General features: G+C 45.8%; 1 protein-coding gene across 2 annotated transcripts in view; it reads left to right on the top strand.

Annotated features, from left to right (window-relative positions):
- The window catches only part of ptpn4a (protein tyrosine phosphatase non-receptor type 4a), a 40,366-nt gene extending 20,105 nt beyond the window's left edge, over window positions 1-20,261 (top strand). The window contains exons 3-27 of one of the 2 annotated variants that reach the window (XM_037489034.2): window positions 1-39; window positions 185-227; window positions 551-629; window positions 806-850; window positions 1,059-1,111; window positions 3,111-3,231; window positions 3,631-3,718; window positions 4,459-4,547; window positions 6,603-6,666; window positions 7,854-8,026; window positions 8,816-8,884; window positions 8,998-9,132; window positions 9,536-9,700; window positions 11,924-12,083; window positions 12,476-12,559; window positions 12,749-12,805; window positions 12,928-13,084; window positions 13,317-13,483; window positions 13,602-13,692; window positions 13,836-13,897; window positions 14,635-14,781; window positions 15,331-15,459; window positions 16,726-16,874; window positions 16,960-17,095; window positions 17,179-20,261. The exon at window positions 1-39 is cut by the window's left edge and continues 69 nt beyond it. In XM_037489034.2, coding sequence (XP_037344931.2) covers window positions 1-39; window positions 185-227; window positions 551-629; window positions 806-850; window positions 1,059-1,111; window positions 3,111-3,231; window positions 3,631-3,718; window positions 4,459-4,547; window positions 6,603-6,666; window positions 7,854-8,026; window positions 8,816-8,884; window positions 8,998-9,132; window positions 9,536-9,700; window positions 11,924-12,083; window positions 12,476-12,559; window positions 12,749-12,805; window positions 12,928-13,084; window positions 13,317-13,483; window positions 13,602-13,692; window positions 13,836-13,897; window positions 14,635-14,781; window positions 15,331-15,459; window positions 16,726-16,874; window positions 16,960-17,095; window positions 17,179-17,568 — 2,892 coding nt within the window. In that variant the 3' untranslated portion in view covers window positions 17,569-20,261. Of the gene's footprint in view, window positions 40-184; window positions 228-550; window positions 630-805; window positions 851-1,058; window positions 1,112-3,110; window positions 3,232-3,630; window positions 3,719-4,458; window positions 4,548-6,602; window positions 6,667-7,853; window positions 8,027-8,815; window positions 8,885-8,994; window positions 9,133-9,535; window positions 9,701-11,923; window positions 12,084-12,475; window positions 12,560-12,748; window positions 12,806-12,927; window positions 13,085-13,316; window positions 13,484-13,601; window positions 13,693-13,835; window positions 13,898-14,634; window positions 14,782-15,330; window positions 15,460-16,725; window positions 16,875-16,959; window positions 17,096-17,178 lie in introns of both variants that reach the window. The other variant, XM_037489033.2, reaches the window with a different exon arrangement.
- Window positions 20,262-20,533: the final 272 nt, after the last annotated feature.

Raw genomic sequence — 20,533 nt, 5'->3', positions numbered from 1 at the left:
TTTGGCCTGCACCTGGCCGATGACTCCTTAGATTCGCCGGTCAGTTGGACGTTTTTTGATGTGTTCATGAGGGAACGAATGGCCGCTGAAAGTTGTGTGTGTGTGTGTACACGCTGAATAATTAAGGCGGTGTGACCATGCTACGGAAGGCGTCTCTAAGTGTCTCTCCATCAATCTTTTACAGCGCTGGCTGGATCCCAACAAGCCCGTCAGGAAACAGTTAAAGAGTAAGTGTAATCCACACACTGACGAGTCCGGCTCTTTTCAGGGAACCAAGGTTACAACACCCCCCCCCCCCCCCCCCCCCCTCCCACACACACACACCCGTAAAAGTGTCCCGTCTGCACCAGTTTTAACAATTCTCAGTCTGCTGTGAGCAATTATTAAACTTCATATTTCAACTCTGCTGTTTTCTGGATAATGAGCAGTAGGATTTGTAGCATGTAGAGGAAAGGCGAAGCACACTTTGTTACAGTGGAAAAAGGGCAATTCTATCACATCCCCCCCCCCCCCGCCGATCCCCTATAACTGTTTGTCATCATGTTTTCAGGAGGCTCTCCGTACAGCTTGAGCTTCAGAGTCAAATTCTTTGTGACAGACCCTGGTAAACTTCAGGAAGAATACACACGGTAAGAGGTTTCTCTTTACAGTTATATAACAATAAATGCTCAGCATTATTATTACAGAGATGAATACTTGGGTCCAGTCATAGATACCTCATAATGACAATAATATACCTTTAATGAAGAAATGAAAATTATATTACTGTCTTGTTAAGACAACTTTATTCCCCCCCCCCCCCCAGGTACCAGTATTATCTTCAGATCAAGCAGGATATAGTAACTGGAAGGTGAGTCTTCAGTTGTGATCTACATTTCTGTAAACGCGCACACACACAGAAGCTCTTTGTTGTTTTTGCGCTGCTGCTTTCTCTCCCCTCTCCACAAAATGATGATTCACCATGTTTTCCTCTTCCTTCTCTTTCACCGCGATTTATCGGAGACGAGTAATCGCTCTTTATGTATTGATCCGACGCTTTGTGTCCCTGTGGTTTCCAGATTGCCGTGTCCACACAACACGGCCGCTCTGCTGGCGTCCTACTCCGTTCAATGTAAGTGGCGCTCGCCGGGCTACGTGCACGCTTAGCGCGGGCGGAGAGAGGCACTTCATTAGGCCTCCCGCCAGCCACGCCGCCTGTTAAATGTAATGGCCGCCGTGGCTCCGGTGCATTTACTGCCGGTGCTCCGAAGCCATTAGGATTCAATTAGGATTAGAGTGTGGTTGGATATTTGATCGTATTCGCAGGGGCGTGAACATGCAACATGCCCTTTTTTTGCTTCATTTTTATGGTAGAGGGGCACGTGGCGCTGTGGTGTTGTGATGGAGCGTTTGGGCTGCAGGCTGACGGTGCCCCTCTGTCCTCAGAATAATGACACACTGGGCCGTTTGTGTTGCTCGCTCTTTCTCTCGTTTACTGCTGCTCATTGTTTTCGTGCAGCCTGTTTATTTCTTTTATCTCTGTTTAGTCCGTCTCATCCCTTTCTGCTTATCCCTTTATTTTTCACACTGACAAACACCCCCCCTCCCTCCCCTGCACCCTCTCCCGCTTTCTGTCCTCCAATCCTCTGGCACATATTGTGGGGAATTTGCTCTGCTGCAGTATATAGGTCAGAGAAGAGATTTGTCCTAGACTACCGCCATCATGACACCACTGCTTTTTACACACACACACACACGCACACACTCATCTGGGTTTGTGATACTTGTCACTTTGCTCAGTGCCAGCCCAGATTATCAAGATAAATGTTTGCTTTGGGGAAAAACGGCTTCAAACAGCTGCCACGCTGCTAATACAGTTAGCTTGGTCCAAGTGCCGGTCGCAGATCAATCTAAATCCCACGCTTTGGAGCTTTTTATTCTCAAAACACCACAAATCCCAACCAGCTGAAAGCAATTCATGTTTAATATTGACCAAATATGGTCTGAAACTTTAGCCACCCTTTCCCCGGAAATGTGGCACTTGTGTGAGAAATCTTTAGAAAACCCATTGTTGTTGTTTTGTAACATATAAAAATGTTGCATCACAACACTTTTGCATTAAAAGCTGGGTTTCATCGGGGTTGCCTAGTGTATTTGGACTAAATTACCCACAATGCACGTTAATCCATCATAACAAATGGAGAGTTGAATGTCTTGTTTGTCCCTTGTTGGTCAATAGCATCATTACATGGAGCCTGAGCTCGAGCCAGTCTGGATTTCACATCAATAGATGAATATAAAATGAGAGATCAGTCTTTGAGACCTTGTTAAAGCAATATTACTGAAAAGCAGCGGCGTCCCACTGCTCTGAAGGGTGAGCCATCGACATGCACACACCTCTCCCCAGAGCCGTGTGCATGTCAGCAAGCGGGTAAGCTCGAATGGATTCTTTGGTCAATATGTTTAAGCTGCTGGCCAGTAGGTTAGCCTGGGGACTACTTGAGTAAAGTGATGCTTTTGAGCTCCAGCCACAAAGTGTGGAGATTCGCTTCGAGCTCCTTCGCTGTCAAAGCTTTTAAAAGAATCATTTCACTCGTTAACTTTCTGTCGGTTACAACTATAAATTCTGTAAAATGCAAGCAGATGAGATTCTACTGTCTACTTTTTTTATTTCATAACAGGCTTTATGAAATGCATTCTTTAGAAAAGAAAAGAGACAAAAGATCTATACTAGAAACGGCTCATTGTCATAATACTTGTTCTTCTAGTACAAGTTGTTGTGAGAATTTTGTCGATGAGGTGTGCACATTGAAATTGGTTTGTTTATTCTTCACCATTGTGAGTGTGATTGTTCCCTTCCTGTGTAAACAGATGTAAATATAGCAAACAGGATGGCGGAAACATGGAAAAGTGTGAGATGAATCACCATCCAGGTCCAATAACATTGGACATTTGTTGTTGGTTCTTTTAATAATCAGCCAAAGCAAATGTTCATATTCTGAAGGTGTTTGGCGAAGAACATGGCCTCTGGTCAAATTTGGCGGTCATGTTTTTTGCTGTCAAACATACTTGCTGCTGCGCCGTGGTCTCCTCAGCGGTGCCCTTAAATCCCCTCTCCCCCCCCCGTGCAGCTGAGCTGGGCGACTACAGCGAGGCGGAGCACGCCGCCGGCTACCTGGCGGAGTTCTGCTTCATGCCCAACCCGCCGCAGGACTTCCACAAAGAGGTCGCCAAACACCACCAGCAGCACAGGTAGGCCCGGCCCGCGTGGCCCACGCTGCAGCAAAATCCAATCGGATTCCAGGATTTTGATTTTCATTCTTTTATTATTCGAGTGTTGGAAATAATTCCCTAATTTTTTATTAACATGCAATGGTAGTGTTGTGGAGTATATTGCGTGCATGAGCCACAGTTTATCTGACCTTTTACTTCATTCAGACCTCTGATCGGCCCGTTGCTTTTTGTCCTTTCTGTGCCCTTCTCTTCCTTTCTCCTCCTCCACATGCCCCTCTACCTCACTCTTCCTCTCTTCTCCCCGACCCTGTCGTCGTCATCATCATCATCATCACTCCCTTTTCCCCCGAACACACAACCGCCCCGGGCCCCCGCCTGTCTCGGTACCTGTCCCCCTTCTCTCTCTCTCGCTCCCAGCGGTCTATCTCCGGCCCAGTCAGAGTTTAATTATCTCAACACAGCACGCACACTGGAGCTCTACGGGGTGGAGCTGCACTATGCAAGGGTGAGTAAGGTGTTATTCTGTGTTTACGCGTCTGTTGCTATGTATATATACGTCTTTGCTCTCTCTTTATTCCCGTTGGTGCCGTGCCCTTTATAGTTTTATTTAACGTCCGTGTGTCTTGGATCATTTTAACCCGTAATCTCACACAACCAGCGGCGTCAGAATGTATAAAATATTTGTGTTGGATAGTTGTGTGGAAAACAACGCGCGAAAAGACGGTTTGACACTTTGAACGTCTTGCTGTGTTTTATTGGTTCAGGAACTAATTCTATGGCTTAACTTAACCTTTCAACACACTTTAAGAAAGGCTGTTGTCAAACTAACTGCTATATAAATATGTTGAGGGCCCTGTTAGATAAACATGGGTTTAGACCATCTTCTCCGGTAGTAGAATAATTGAGGAGTAAAGAGGTCCACAGTTTACATTTAAAAAAAGCTAGAAACAATCATAAAAATAAATACAGCGTGGTCTTCAGACTGCTTGCTTCAGCACTCTGTTATCACCAGTATCACATTTCACATGCAGGATGTCCAGTATACTATTAGATAATCAATGAGGACGGAGGTCTGCTGGACTCCACTCGGCTCTTTGTCCCTCACAGATTTAAATTTACGTCTGTGTGGGTTGTCTCATTAACCTCCACTCTCTGGTGCAGGTCTGTTTACTACTGCTTCATCTCTCACACACACACACACACACACACACTCCTTCACACACTACGTTCTCCTCTTTCTCCCAGGACCAGAGCAACACAGAGATCCTTCTTGGTGTGATGTCCGCCGGCATTGTGATTTACAAGAACAGGGTACGAATCAACTATTTCCCATGGTGAGTGAATCAAACGCGCACACACACACACACACACAACAAAACATAGAATTTAGTGGTCCAGGTGGATTTGTTTGGTTGTAGACGTGTGGGGAGCAGAGGGGAAGTTGTGAATAAGGATGTTTTAATAGCCGTTCTGGTGACATCACTGATGATGAGGCAGATTTGGAGTGAGATGCAGCGGTGATGGATGTAGTGGCTTTATCACCTGAGGAGACCGCGAAGACCAAAACAAAGAACTGATGGGAAGCAGGTGGAAGATTTAAAAAGGAAGGAAACAAAGCACTGCGCCCTGTGGGACGCCCTGCGGCTGCGGGGTTTTGGGAGAGTTGTTCATAATTGGTGAAAGACGCTTCTGGGCAGAAGCTCTACACCTTCAGTTACACACGCTGGAAGCCTCCAAGGAGAGGAGCCGAAAACCAACAGTTTGGAGCTGCACTCTGCGAAATAAGGTGAACGAGTAGAAGAAAAACCTTTCTCCTCAGCAGGTCCCCTGTCAGATTGCCCCCCCCCCCCCCCCCCCCCCCGAGCTGGGGAATCAAACCGTGGATGTTCTCGGCACAAACGTCCGTCAAAACGTCTGCCAGCTTCACTTGAACTGCCTCCAGGAAGCCTTTTGGCTGAAACATGTGCCGCATAATATTTCTGGAACCTCACTGAGCGTGATGGTGATTATTGACGTGGCGTGTAAACCGTTAAGCCTCCGTTGATCTGTGCTGGAATTATGCAGATGATTCCACCAGATATTCCTGGAGGGGGGGGGGGGGGGCTTTCATTTGAACTACGTTTCCTGGAAATATTATAGGCCTCAAATCTGCTCAGTCTCCTTTCCTCGTTATCCGTAAGACTTAAACATTTTTGTTTTTTACACCGTCAGAAGATGAGTTAGTGTGTTTCAAGAAGGGTTTGACTGTTTCTGTGTCTCATTTGGGGGGCCAGACCATAGCATTTTTTTGTGTAACGGCTTTTTGGTGAGGGGGTGGATTAGTCTTCATTGAGTCAATGTAAAACTGTGGTACATTTTGCCTGCGTGCGCGCGTGTGTCTTCACATCCCGTCAGCCGAGCTAAATTTAGAGGCCAACAGCGGTGTCGACAACAGCTGTGCACGACCATGTGTGAGAAAGGGAGAGCGACACAATAGTGCACAGTGTCTCTCCAGCCCGTGCTCGCAGATTGTCTGCGCTCTGCATTGAGTCCTGTCTCGTCTCCCGGTGTCCCTCCTCTCTACTTGTCCTCGCTCCCCCCACGCGTATAATAAATGGAACTGTACAGTAAGGACGGGTCAAAAGAGAAAGACGTTTTTTGCCTCTTTTTTTTTTTCTTTCTCCTATTTGTGTTCACAACAGCCTGAGAAATGAGCCACACTTGGATGCATGACTCACATTCTGCCTTTGCGTGTGTGTGAGTGTGTGTGAGTAAGTATGTAAAACATATTTAGCAGCGAGCGGTGAGTCACAGCAGCAACAGAGCTGAAGGGATTATGTTACTCTCGTCAGCAGACATCACACTGTGGTCCAATATTTGTGGCGTTTCTGCCTCTTTGAACGCATCACTAGATATTTTGTCAATTGATGGGACGAGATTGGCCTCTTTGGGGGGGCTCCAGCGTGGTCATACCCCCCCCCCCGGCTTACTTGAGGAACAGGCGATCCATGGAGGAGCGTGCTTTTCAATTCTATTTATTGATTCCTTAAAAGGGAAGTTTGGAATGCAGTGTTTCCGTCTACATAGCCGGCTGTGAATGAATCAACAAGAATCACAATGGTGTGACAAAACGTTCGTCTTGACCTGAAAGCCCAGAAGAAAAGAAAGCTCTTGTTCTTTGTTTGGCTTGTTCATTTGGTTTAATTTCTTGCTCTGACAATGTGACAAGCAATCACACTGAACTTTCTTCTGTGTGCACACAATGGCCTTTGAACGCTGTGTTAATTGATTGCATTAAACTCTCTAGCAGAGTAAAAAATTCAATAAGGCTTTATGTCTGAACAAACGGTATTAATGATCACGATGATGATACGACAGCTGATGGTCTCATTAACTTTTCCTTCTTCCAGGTTGAAAATAGTAAAAATCTCCTTCAAGTGCAAACAGTTCTTCATCCAGCTAAGAAGAGAGGCGGTAGGTGCACTTGTCCACACCCACACTCCTTAACAACCACCACCTCCCTCCCACAAGTGTGACGTTTGACGAGAGTGTGTGTGTGTGTGTGTGTGTGTGCGCATATTGAATGTTAAATGTGTGTGGATACACTGTGGATGTTATCTGAGCTGTGTTGGCATGTGTGTGTAATCAGTGTGAGACTAACCCCCTGCTGGCTGTGCCCTCGTTGACTCCCCCCCCCCCCCCCCCCCCCCCGTGTCCCGTGTCCCGTGTCCCGTGTCCCGCATCCCCTGTTTGACACGTGGATCTTTACTTGTTTATAATTTAACAATTGTACACAACACTGACCTCAGTCTGCACAACTGTGTGTAGAAGTAAATTATTGCCAGTTCTGTTACTCTCCCATTTCCTGTCTCCCTGAATGCATCATTAAACCTTTTCCTGTCACGCTAACGTATTTATATAAATACGCTGAACACTATCGTTTGATAATTCTGTGACCCACTGAAAGTTTAGGGAAATGGTTGTAGAAGTTAAGTTATGGATAAACAGTTGAAACAGTAAGCTACAGTTTCTTAGAAATAGTTAATTATCAGTTATGGTTAAACAGTTAGCTGGTTAGCTAACAGTTATGGATAAACAGTTGAAACAGTAAGCTAACGTTACCGTTTGACTGTTTATTCACTTATTGAGCTAAAGAATTCAAACTGTTAGCCGAGAGTTGAAAAAGAAACCGTTAAATGGTTAGCTAACAGTTATGGATAAACAGTTGAAACAGTAAGCTAACGTTAACCGTTTGACTGTTTTCACTTATTTGACTAAAGGGTTCAAACGGTTAGCCGACAGCTAACCATTTAACGGTTTCTTTTTTAACTAAGTTTCTTGGAAAGAGTTAATTAGTTTTTTTAAAAAGGGGATAAACAGTTCGCCAACAGTTATGGATAAATGGTTTAAACCGATTGAAATATTTCGTTGATCAACAGGATGAACATTTGTAATGGTTAAATAAATGGGGAAACCGTTAAAAAGTTCTATGAACAGTTTAAACCGTTAGCAACGGTTAGCCACATGCGGCCTGTCTTTACTGAACTATTTATCTTTTCTTACATTAAGCCTACTGTTGGATTCCAAATCTTGGTCATCCGCCGTCTCTTCACGCGCTAAATGTGCTAAATAACCTCTTTTCTCTCGCTCCCTGCACACAGACCGAGACCCGGGAAACCCTGCTGGGCTTCAACATGGTGAACTATCGGGCTTGTAAAAACCTGTGGAAGGCCTGCGTGGAGCACCACACGTTCTTCAGGCTGGATCGGCCCATCCCACCACAGAAGAACTTCTTCGCTCACTACTTCACCCTGGGATCGAAGTTCAGATACTGGTCAGAACAAAGATGCCACACGCAGACAAAATATATTTAACGTCATGTATCCACAGAGCGAGACAGCCAATTTCCCAAAAGTCTTGCCCTATCGGCCACTTATTCAGACACACACAAGTATGCTGTGTCTACATTTCAACTCGGAATGACTCAACAAACAGACTCATGTTTATTTGGAGGTCGATGCAGTTGTTTTCCCTTTTGGGTTGAGAGGCAGAAACACTGGAAGGTCAGTGCTTAAATATTCATGGAGTCCGCAACAAACTACTTCACATTAGTGTCCTGTCCATATGCATTTTGGGGTATTTTAAGTTGGAAAGCGAGAATTAAGGATCAAAATGAAGTCATTTAACGTTACGTGAACCTTTTACACGGTGACATAGTTTCTCTTGGTTGGCTTCTCTATGAAATGAGAGGTGAACTCTAGAGTTTTGAGGTCTTGTGATGCATTATTGAGCAGCCCCAGCAGGCTTTGCTCTGATGTTCGGCTCGACTGTGTCTGTGTTTTTGCTCCGGGGATATTGACAGACTTTCCTGCGCGATACACCTTTTGAATTCAAAATTTGTGTTATCAACAGTGGTAAACGTATGCTCAAATTTCCATATCATATCCGTTGTACTTGTTACCAGCAGGCACACCGCTGTTAATGCCGGTGATATTTTTACTAGTTTGTAAGATTTGCAGGTTTGTTTTGGGGTATAACAAAAGTCACCGTGTCTTCTTATATCATTTTTGGTTTACCTTGCTGGCTCACTGCAGTAAAAGTTACTGTTGTTGTCGTTCTCCAGCGGGCGGACGGAGGTGCAGTCGGTGCAGTATGGAAAGGATAAAGGCATCAAGGACCGAGTATTTGCCAGGTAATAGACATCTTTCTCGATCAGTTCAACAATCGACAGGAACTTTTTGTTGTTGTTGTTGTTGTTGTTTTTTATTGGGTACACAACCGTTATGAATGTCTTGTTCTAAGCAGATCACCCAGCAAGCCATTGGCCAGGAAGCTGGTGGGCGGAACTGACTGGGAGTCAGTCAGCAGGAACAGCCTATCGGACGAGAGACTGGAGACCCAGAGCCTGCCCACTCGCTCGCCACCCGGGACGCCCAATCAGTGAGTCCCCAGTTCAGGCTTAACTACAGCTTCCCGTTAAGACCGCTGTGGAAATGTAACTGCTATAGATTTCAACACGATGCTTTAACAGGAACTAAATTACTCAAGTCCGTAGTTTGTGAAACCCCTGCCCGAGTACATATCTGATCCTGCAGATTGCATTTATAAAACATTTGTTTGGATTCATGTGCCAATATTACATTATTGTTTCAGTGTCAAAACCAATACAGGATTTAGTCTCACAAGTCTTTCGTCTAATCAAAATGCTTTTGTGATTTTACTGCAGAACACCAGCTTTCTGTTGCCTTCAGTGTTCAATAGCCAAAGGACACATTTTGGTCAATGCCAAAAAAATGTTTCAAGGTTGGCGTCTCAGCCCATCGACGCTGTGTTTGTTTGTCAGGACCTCGCTGTTTGTGCAGGAGGGCACACGACTACGCCCCTCGTCCGTCGGCCACCTGGTCGACCACGTGATCCACGCTTCGCCCAGCCTGCCCGTCTTCTCCTCCTCCAATCACAGATCAGCGTCGTCCACGCAGGCCAACAGCATCAGTCTGGACTCCACGCCGTGAGTCCCCGGTCTCCGTTCTCTTGTTATTTTCCTTTCTTCTTTGTTCTTTGCCCGCTTCCTTTAAGGACAGTGAAACAGAAAACCAACCAGCTTTTGACTTTGCGGAAGGCAAATAAGTTTCAACTTCAATTAACTGCCTCATGAATAATCCCACACCACGCCCTTTAATTTTGAAGTTTAATTATACTCAGCCGTGTTAGTGCCACTTTGTCTGACTGTGCTGCTGAGTCGGCCGGTCTTTTAAATGTCTGTCTGTGCCTGTGGCTTCTCCAAACAGTTCACACCCTCTCCCAGTGTCACTTAGCCGGTCCCAGCGAAAGAGGAACCCTTTGAAAACCAGCCCGTAAAATGTGTTTATAGCGGGTAGCAGGACGGAGAGGTTAGACAGGGCTGAACTAGGAATTGATGTGTGTTTGTTTTCCCCATGACCTCATTGGGCTCACAAAGTTCCCCATTTCTGGTTCCCCAAAGCCGGTGAGTAAACATAAAGGCAGTTATGAGTGGCTTTTATACATATATATTATATATATATCGACTGAATAAGTTACACAGTATGCTCATACGGACAAGAGGAACCTCGAAATGAAGAGTATGAACCTCAAAGATAGTGCTAGATGAAAAGGCGCGTTGTTACCTCTGATTGTCCAGATGGATCATTTTGCCGTACCGAGCTGGAAATGAGCCACGAGCTGCGAGATGCACATATGTGCTGCCGAGCGAGGCCGTAGGTGCGGCGTGCTTTTTTCCGTCGCCGCGTTGGGAGCGAGCGAGAGGTGAGAGAATTCGGACGGAACATTTCTCAGCTGGAAATCGGAGCGGTTGAGAAACGTTTCGGCGGCGCTTCCGCTGCCCACAAAGCTCCACGCGCACAGAGCAGTTTGACCCTTCCGATGACACAATCTCCTGCGCTCTCCTCCTCAGACGTTATCAATGCGGGTTATTATGGTATACATGCGATTGTCTCCTTCTCTTCCACTGAAGCTCCACCTCGTTACCCAGCAGCATGATCTTGATGGTCATGAACGTTTTTAATACACACATGAGCTTTACTTTTTACTGATGTGGAAATATATACGTATTCGGCTGCAAATACAGTTCCCTGGTTACAATTTCACAAAGTAGATTGTTGTTGAAAGAAACAATTTAGGGCTTTGCTTTGGTGGCTGTGAATTTCCTCCAACCCCATGGGGATGACTTCTTAAAAGAGTTTGTTCCAACCAATGTTAGGTGTGGCGGAGCAATCAGTTCTAAATCTAATATAAAATAAACACCACTTTTCCTCAAATAGATTAGTCTGTGAGGATCTTAAAGAATCCTTTTACAATAACTATTTTTTCTCTTAGGCCCATAATCCAAATTTCCCCCATGTGAGTTCCTCCCGAGATTTTCCTCCAATAAAAACCGAATTAGAGTCTGGTTTCTCTCCCAGAGGCCACAGTTATACACTTTTCAGTTCAACTCATCAGCGACAAAGCCATGACGCTCAGACACCCTCTGTATAATGTTCTGTTTTTAGTTGAGTAGAGTCCAAAGTTTCTGTTGGGCTGAACCTCCACATCCCAGTGATGGTTTTTAAAATGCAGTGTGGATGTTTTCTTGACAGCGTCGGGGAACCAAAGGGTACAAAACAAAGCACTGAAAGAGTTTCAAAAAATTAACCTTAATTTTGGCGGCTAGATTTAGTCTTCGTCTTTAAGTCTAAACTTTTTTTGTATCGTAGTTTGAAGTGACTTGCTTTTAGCCCCCAGAGAGTGAGCCGTGATTCTTCTGAAAGCCGTACCTGTCTGCGTTTGTTGTTTCATCTTGTGCACCGACTGCCTTTTACGGCCTGGATGGGGGGGTGGGGTGGGGGGGGGGGGGGCATCAGGGATGGCAGAGGGGTGTTTTCCTTTCTGTTGCAGTCCGTTTATTGAGGTTAATGCATTGGGACTAACAAAGTGTTATTAAGCCTCGCTGTCTCTCCCCCCCCCTTATCTGTTTTTCTGCCATTGTCTCCTTCTCTTCCACTGAAGCTCCACCTCGTTAACCAGCAGCATGATCTTTAGCTCCACCATTAGTTTTTCCAGGCTACAAGTGCATGAAAGAGACTCAACACCACAGCTGGAACATAAAAACTAAACTCAACATCCCTCTGATCCAAATACTTTTTCAATCTCCCCTTCTTCTTTATTGTCACTCCCTTCTCTCTGCCCCTGACCCCCTGACCACCCCACCCCCCAGGTCTCCAGAGGGGCTAGACGGCCAACCTCCAGCTCTGCCCCCCAAGCAGCTGAGCAGAAAGACCCTGAGCCAGATCATCCAGGCCCACTCGCAGCAGAGCCTCCTGGACAACCACCTAAATGAGATGTACGATGTCCCCGTCAACGCCGACAAGACCACGGTCAGTATGTCCAGACAACACTGATACGGTAAAATGATACTCACCCAGGAAATGTTTACATTGATCTAAGCTTATTTTTCATTCAGGAATGTCATTGAAAGGAATGAAAAAAATGTTTTGACCTAAGCTGCCTTCACTTAAATGGGTTCTTTCTAAAAACACTTGCCCCCTACTGGCCAAACGTATTTTGTGACACTTTAAGTCTTGATCTTTTTTTCAAGATGTGGAGTGAAAATTGCATTCTTATTTCAAGGGTAGAATAGGTTAAAAAAACTAAAAAGGGGTTTTCTACTTTGCGCAATTACATTTTTTTTACAGTGTTAGTGTTAGTGACCCAGAGGTGGAGGGTCGGGAGGAAAGTAATATTTAGTCATTTGTGTCCCACATTGCAGCTGAATGGAGTTGTTCCTCACGACAATCTGGTCTTGATCAAGATGAGACCTGACGAACACGGGCGTTTTGGCTTCAATGTCAAGGTGAGAGCCGAAACAAGAGTGAAAAAGGTCTGTTCACTGTCCATCTGTTATTTTGGATCACAGATTGTATGTGCTCATCGTTAACAACTGCTTAAACTGTTAACTCTTCTCTCGAAAAGAAAGACGTGAACGTTTTCTCTCCTCTGTGTGTGTGTGTGTGTGTGTGTGTGTGTGTGTGTGTGTGTCCAGGGTGGAGCCGACCAGAAGATGCCCATCATTGTGTCCCGAGTGGCTCCTGGAACTTCAGTAAGTCAACATTCTAAACAGTCTACAAGAGGACAAACCTCTCGTACGCATCAGACGGGTCTACCCTGGTTGTTGTATCCCACAATACATGTACAATGTATCCCCCCCCCCCCCCCCTTCAGGCCGACCTGTGTGTGCCTCGCCTTAACGAGGGAGACCAGGTAGTCTTAATTAACGGACGGGACATCTCTGACCACACCCATGACCAGGTGGTCATGTTCATCAAAGCCAGCTGTGAGAGCCATTCCGGAGAGCTCATCCTATTGGTCAGACCAAATGGTAAGTTGTTCCCATTGGCTGGAACTTTCACTGTTCAACTTTAGTGAACTTTGACGCGACGATGTGTCAACTTAAGATGTTCTTTAAATTGATCCTGTCCCATCAAATCAATCTACAGTGTGAACAGGAAGCCTTTTTAAAAGTGTATCCGGTAAATGAACTCCTCCATACCTGAGCCCTCATAAACTGTGTGACTACATGATGTGACATATTTCCTCTCTGTCCCACTCAGCCATCTACGACGTGGTGGAGGAGAAGGTGGACTCTGAGCCCGACTTTCAATACATCCCTGAGAAGTGCCCTCAGGACCCTGCTCAGCTAGACCAGCATGCTTTGAGGGACTCCATGGTCATGCTGAAGGAAGGCCTGAGCAGTGGAGCCATACTCGCTCAGTTTGATGTAAGGAGAAAGTATTGATTGGAGAAACACACAAAAGTACATGTGTGCATACATGCTTCCACAGGGAAAAACTTAACTCACATTAATTTTACATAAATTTGTGTTCCTTTCCTTACAGCAACTGTACAGGAAGAGGCCCGGGATGACGATGCTTTGTGCCAAATTACCTCCAAACGTTTCCAAAAATCGCTACAGAGACATCTCTCCTTGTACGTGACGGCTTGTGTGTCAACACAGGAACAGACTTCACAGACACCCCCCCCCCCCCGCCCCCCACCCAGTGTTCTTCCCCCACCTGAAATATGTTCTTTCAACACTTGTCAATTGTCTTTGTTTCTCTCCCTCTCTGCAGATGATGCCACACGGGTCATTCTGAAAAGCACAGATGACTACATCAATGCAAATTACATCAACGTGAGTTTGTTGCCCTGTTACCCTTCTGTCAGCATCTGAGCCGCGGTGGGTGGTCTGTTTCGGCTAACCATCAAAACACATGTTGGAACACTTTGGTCGCCGTAACTGGTGAACGAATTAACCGCATGGGCTTTAAAAGCCAGTAACGTTCTGAGTTGGTCTTTTCCTCAGTAGCTCATGCATGTTATTGATTTAAGCCCCTTTCAGATCTTTATCTTTTAGCTCTGTAGTGAAGGTACCGGACATGGTAGCGCCTGGACAGGTGGAGAGGCTCAACAAACAAGTTGATGTGCTCAGTTTCCTCACATGCTGCATCAAAGAAACTTGCTTTTCAGTTTAATGTTTATCTCTACGGCCTAATTAATGATCAGCGTGAAGGACACCCGCCCCCGCTTCTCTCTCGTCTCATCAAGCCGTTAAATCCACTCATACAGTTTCTCATCAATGTCATCACTAATTGGATATAACACATGCTGCTGCCTTTTCTCCAGCTGAGAGACGAGCAGTGTTAATGATCACAAGACGTTCGGTTTCAGATTCACATTAAATCTCTATTTGTCTGTGAAGTTTTTGTTTCCTCCACAACTTGGTTTTATTTCGCATGTCAACAAGAAATGAAAAAAGGAATGTACAGCTTGTACTAAAAAATGTTTAGCGTCGTTTAGTCTGCACTTCTGGGAATGAGCTGCGAAATGAAACCCATGCAACCGAATGTCTCCGTATCTCCATCTCTGCAGATGGAGATTCCAGCCTCGAGTCTTATAAACCGCTACATAGCGTGCCAGGGCCCGCTGCCCAACACCTGCCCCGACTTCTGGCAGATGACATGGGAGCAGTGCTCGTCTATGGTGGTCATGCTGACTACGCAGGTCGAGAGAGGGCGGGTACGTAGAGGAATTCTTCACAGACAAGGACTGGAAATCACATTTGTACTGCAGCATGTTGGAAAGAAATGTGTTCAAACCAAATACTTTTGCTGTACATGTGGCATTGCTTTGAATTCCTATAACCTGATAAACACGTTCATACCTTTTTTGTAGTGAAACGTAGATTAATGCTTTCTGCCTTAATTTTTCTGTTGACATATTAATCTTTACAACACCCTTCACTTAAGCAAATTGTAGCTTTTGATTATTTGAATATTGTTAATTTTAAATGGAAAATATAAAACGTATTTTACTGAAAAGAATGAACAAAGAAAGTACCATGAATCTTCAAACAGGCTGTGATTGCATTGCAGGATGCATCGTTTCTTATTTCTCTCGACATTAAAGAGTTTAGCAGCAAAACAAAAGGCTTGCGTCAGGACATTTTAAAATCAACACTTCTGTGGCGGACCATGACCTCTGACCCCAAACCTGAGAGTAACACTATTGACATCTTTAGTGTAATAACTGTTCAGTTGTAAACACAATACTGGTGTGTGTCTAAAGGTGAAGTGTCACCAGTACTGGCCGAATCCAGGCAGCAGCGCCACCTACGGAGACTTCACAGTTACATGCCACAACGAAGAAGGCAACACTGCCTTCCTGGTCCGAGAGATGAGTCTCACAAACACACAGGTAACCACACACACACACACACACACACACGCACACATGCGCACACATAGGAGAAACCCGACAAAAAGGGACAGTCGGGACCGAATCCCGAGGAGCAAACAGGACCAGGATAGAGAGGAGGCCAAAGGCATCACACAGAAACAACACTGTGTCCAATCAAAGCCGGGGACCAGCGTCTCAGGAAGGATGAGCCTGCTGAGGACCCCGAGGAGGTGTGTTGCCATGGTGACCAGTGTGGGCTGTTCTTTTTCTGGCTCCCGCCGTTGCATGCGGGCCACGTATTGGGATCTGGTTACCATGACAACCCAACCGCCCCAGTCGGTCACATCGCTCTCCGAAATAGAGAGCGAGGGAGAGAAACCACACCGGGCGAGGGAGGAACAGGGAGTGGGACGCTGGTAGTTTGAAGAACACAAATGGAGAATGCGAGTTTCTTATCTTGATTTCGACGCCTTTCGGCGCTCACAGTCGTACTTCGGTTATATCGCGTCGTGACGGCACTGAGGAAAAAACGTTAAACGTTAAATTTTAATGGATAACCGTGTCTTCTTGCGGTTTTCTCATCAAGCGCTGCTGTCTGTGTTCCTGATTAGTTATCTGTGTGCTGCCCGTGCATCGTGACCTTTTGGAATATATGGCTGTAGGAGGAGGCAATTAGCAGTCTCCTCTGCCTGTGATTGTTGCTATGGAGATAGATGTGTTACCATGGCGAGGCAGTATAACAGAGGAACACAGAGGGCTCTGAGTCCGCCCTGAATTAGCGGTCTGCAGCTAACCTCTTCATCTCACTCCTTTTATGTATACAATCTTAATTTTCTGAATAAACAAGACGTATATTTATAGTTTTATAGCAGCACCAGAAAAATGCACATTTCTCTGGTGGTAGCAGCGCTATAGAAACCCATTTTAAATATATATATTTTAAATGGGTAACAACACGAATCCCCAAGTGCTCCAGCAGAGTGGAATAAATAAAACCACCGTTTGTTATTCACACCGCCCGCTTCAGAGCGCCTTCAATTACACAAACAGGATGCTGTGCGGTGAGCTCAATGCAACATGCTAGGAGGTCGCCCACATGAAATACAATAACCTGCTTGGGGTTCTGAGGACGCGTGATGTCTGATGAATTCATTACTTAGTGAGCTCGGCTCATGACTGAGGAGATGGCGGATGCCCTTTGTTTGTTTCCAATGATAAAGAACATTCTCTGAAAGGTACATGGAATTATGACGTTAAATCCTTTGTCTTTGTGTGTGTGTTCAGAGTGAAGAGGAGAGAGAGCTCACTCAGATTCAGTACCTGGCATGGCCGGACCACGGCGTACCAGATGACTCCACCGACTTCCTGGACTTTGTGGCTCTGGTGCGGACCAAGCGTGCCGGGCAGAACCAGCCGATGGTTGTGCACTGCAGGTATACGCACACACCCACACACACACACACACACAGGCATTTAACTCACTTCCACTCAATTCACCGCGGCCCGTGTCATTTGCAGTGCGGGGATCGGTCGGACGGGTGTTCTGATCACCATGGAGACGGCGTTGTGTCTGATGGAGTGCGGCCAGCCGGTGTACCCTCTAGACATCGTCAGAACCATGAGGGACCAGAGGGCCATGATGATACAAACACCGGTATGTAGACGCCTCCCTTTGTCCGTCTCGCTGCTCTCGTCCTCTTGGATCCATCAGTCAACAACCTCTTTCTCCACCATCAGAGCCAGTACCGATTTGTGTGCGAGGCCATCCTGAAGGTCTTCGAGGAGGGCCTGGTGAAACCAGTCAAGACCATCGTCTACCACATGAGAGAAAATGTGGAGAAGGAGGAGGGAGACGAGGAGGAGGAGCAGCAGGCGGCAGGGGAAGGAGCAGAGACGGCGGCGCTGGAGGACGGGGCTGTGGTGGAGTTGCTGGAAGGAGGTCTGGATGAAGAAGAGGACGACGACGACGAAGAGGTGGAGGTGCTGGATGTGGGCGAAGTAACAGAAGACGGGGAGGAGGACGAAGATGAGGAGGAGGAGCCAAGCGTTGCGAGTGTCACAAGCGTTCCAAGCATCGCGAGCGCCATCAGTGAGACCAGCGTGAACCCTGACCCTGACAACCCTTGACTTTTGACCTTTGGTAGTCATGGGGGTTGCCAGGATGAGGCCAGGTGGGCCGGAGAACAGAAGCACTGTTGCACTTTATGCTGACAAAGACGGAAAAATAAGACATGACACAAACAAACTTACGCAAAAGTCACGGACAAGCTCACAATTTTAAAAAAGCAACCCAGCTGTGTTGAATAGGTACCGCTAGTGGATATTGTATGTTCAGGGTAAAGAAAAAAAGTCATGAAAAGAATCAAAAGTTAAACGTACGAGAGAACAAAGCGTGGACGGGGAGTTGCTGTAGTGCCATAAGTACGAAGAGGAGGGGCCGGCCCCGTGGACGAAGGTCGCCCGGACCCCTTCTGAGCGAGTCTGCCAGACGGACCTGCCTTTTTTTTTTTTTTTTTTTTTTAACGTGTCCTTTTAGCTGATAAAGAGTTATACCTTATCTTTTGTTCCTCAGAAAGAATATTTATTGTGTTTTAGTTTGTGTCAAACCCTGTCCACTGAACAACAAAAAAAAGACTTGTTTGTTTGTATGAATCTAGAGCTTCATGCTTTCCTGATTAAATCCTAGGTAGTAAAGTAGTGCGTTTCTTCTTCTAACTACTTCTTAATTTCTTTTGCTTTTTGTGAGGGGAAAAAAAAGAACTGATTTAATTTATTGTACTTAATCTTTCTCAGCTTTCTGGTCTCTGTTTCTGCCGGTTCCCCATCACCCCCCCCTCCCACTAGAAGATTCTGACTCTCAACCCAACCATCGATTTATTCCTAACATATTTTTGCTACATTTCTTTGGCCCGATGCGGTCAGTTCGCGTCCTTCTTCTAAGCTCCTGCTTACCTCGAAGCCCGGGTCCCTGCTGAGGTGTCCTTGAGCCAGACACTGACCACCAATCCCTCGCTGTGCGTGAAGCCGTCTGTCGGCCAGCGACGGCAGGATCACCGACGAGTCCTCGAAGGCCGCTCTCGCAGTCTGCATTTTTGTTTTTGAGACTTGCTTCTTCGTTGGTGTGACGTCTCCATCGTTGAGACTCGAAACGCTTCCTCTGCCGCCCTCCCTTTGCAAACAAGGTTCCTCTTTTTTTTCATTGATCCCTTCCGATGGTACTTCACTTGTACTTTTAAATCACAACACCAGGCCTCGAGTTGCCCGAAGTGGCGTCTGAGCCGTCGTCCTTTACACCGTGTGTGTGTGTGTGTGGTTTGTTATCTATCTGGTCAAAGCCTGCTTGTCCATCAACTTGAAGGCTTGTGCCATGAAGACACAAACCTGATCTCAAAAGTCTTCTAAGGAAACTCACTTGGAGCCTTTTTTTTTTCTTCAGTCGGTCCATAGAACCGGGCTGAAACTTAGTTTGTGAAACATTTAAAACCCTGCTCGCATTTCCCCTTTTTAAAACGGACTAATCCCACTTTTAACACGTAGAGGGGCGGGATCTAGAGCCGAGCTTTCTTCTTCTTCTTCTCTCTCTCACTGGATTGCGGAAACCCCCCCCCCACAAAAAATTGGCCCAGTTCCTTCTCTCAGGCAACATCCTTCATTCCCGCAGGGCCCACGCTACATGCTCGGTCCATTCTCCTCGTTGTTCTTCCCCAGAAGCCTCTCTTTTGGATCGTTGCAGACGGAACATCCCCCCCCCCCCCCCCATCAGCACGGCCTAAAGGCAAATGACACATCTGGGTGGAAGGCTGTGGTTACGGTGGTGCGGCATCCAGCTTCTTTTCCACAGGACACACAGTGGGCAGCGGGTGAATGAGCGAATAACTGTCTTAAACCTTGTTTCTTATTTTTATTTTGTATTCTTAGACATTGGCAGACCCTTCGCGTACGAGCTTTAAATCAAAAGAACAACCGTTCAGCACCCAGTGGCTCTGTCGTCATTTTTTTTTTTTAAACACAGCAGCAGGGCCCACCACCTCGGGTTGGATTAACGGCAAAGGCTTCTTGATAAAGTGGCATCAGTGACAAGTTCTCCCGCCCACGAGAGAAATCAAACATGGACCCCTGCAGTGCAAAAGTGAATAAAGAATAAATCTGATCTGCCGCCAGTTTCCATCTGCACAAACTATCCAGCAACGAGCGTTTTGTGTTCAAAGTGTTTAGTTGTTGACACGTCATTGGTACACTCGTCTGTGTGCGTTCAGGGTCCTGATCAAAGGTAGTGTGGGGTGGGGGTGGGGGGGGGGCATGTATTTGTGTAGAGATGAAAAGGCTGTAGTTGGATAGAGAAAGGACAGCGCTTAGTAGAAGACTGAGTGGCAGGTAGTGCTGGTGGTTAAAGACGTGACGCATTGTTGAAATTAGTTGTTGTTTTGAGGGGGGATTTGACATATATTTTTTTTTGTCGTTTAAAAATATGTAGGGAACAAGAAAAAAAAGAACTAACTACACAGTGCCACTTGTTAATTTCGTGTAAATAATACTAGACCATGTAAATACAATGTTGTATATGAAAAAAAATCTTTAAAATAAAAGGGAAAATCATTTGTGAGCAGAAAGATTTTCTTTTTTTTTTTTTTTTTTCCCCCTTCTGGATGTGACACAATTGGTGTGTATCTCAAGAATGCTATTTTAACACTTTTGTTTTGTTTGAGACGTTATCTATTACAGCGAGTGTATATACAAGGAAACACAAACCATGCGAACTGTCTTACCGTATTATATCCTTGGTTAACCCCCTTCCTGTGTCATAAAAACCTTTGTCCTCAGTTGCTTGTTTCTTTCTGCCGTCGCGGTTCACGGTGATTTGTCTAAAAGCTCAAATGTTGTTTCGATTGGCCAATGAGAGGCGAGTGGATGGAAATAAAGAGGACGTGGCCATTTATTTGATATGTTTGAGTTTTAAGCCATCAGCCACTTTAGGTAGCCGATGCGCTTTTAAGAAAAAACGGGAAAGACGACAGGTTCTGGGTTGCGATCAAAATACTTTAAAAGAAGGGTTTCGATGGAAACCATCTGCTAAACAAACAGCGTCATCTTG

The sequence above is a fragment of the Pungitius pungitius genome, chromosome 10, assembly GCF_949316345.1.
Source record: "Pungitius pungitius chromosome 10, fPunPun2.1, whole genome shotgun sequence".
In the NCBI taxonomy this organism is placed as follows: Eukaryota; Metazoa; Chordata; class Actinopteri; order Perciformes; family Gasterosteidae; genus Pungitius; species Pungitius pungitius.
Note: the sequence above shows the minus strand (reverse complement) of the source record. Positions and strands in the feature narration are given on the sequence as shown.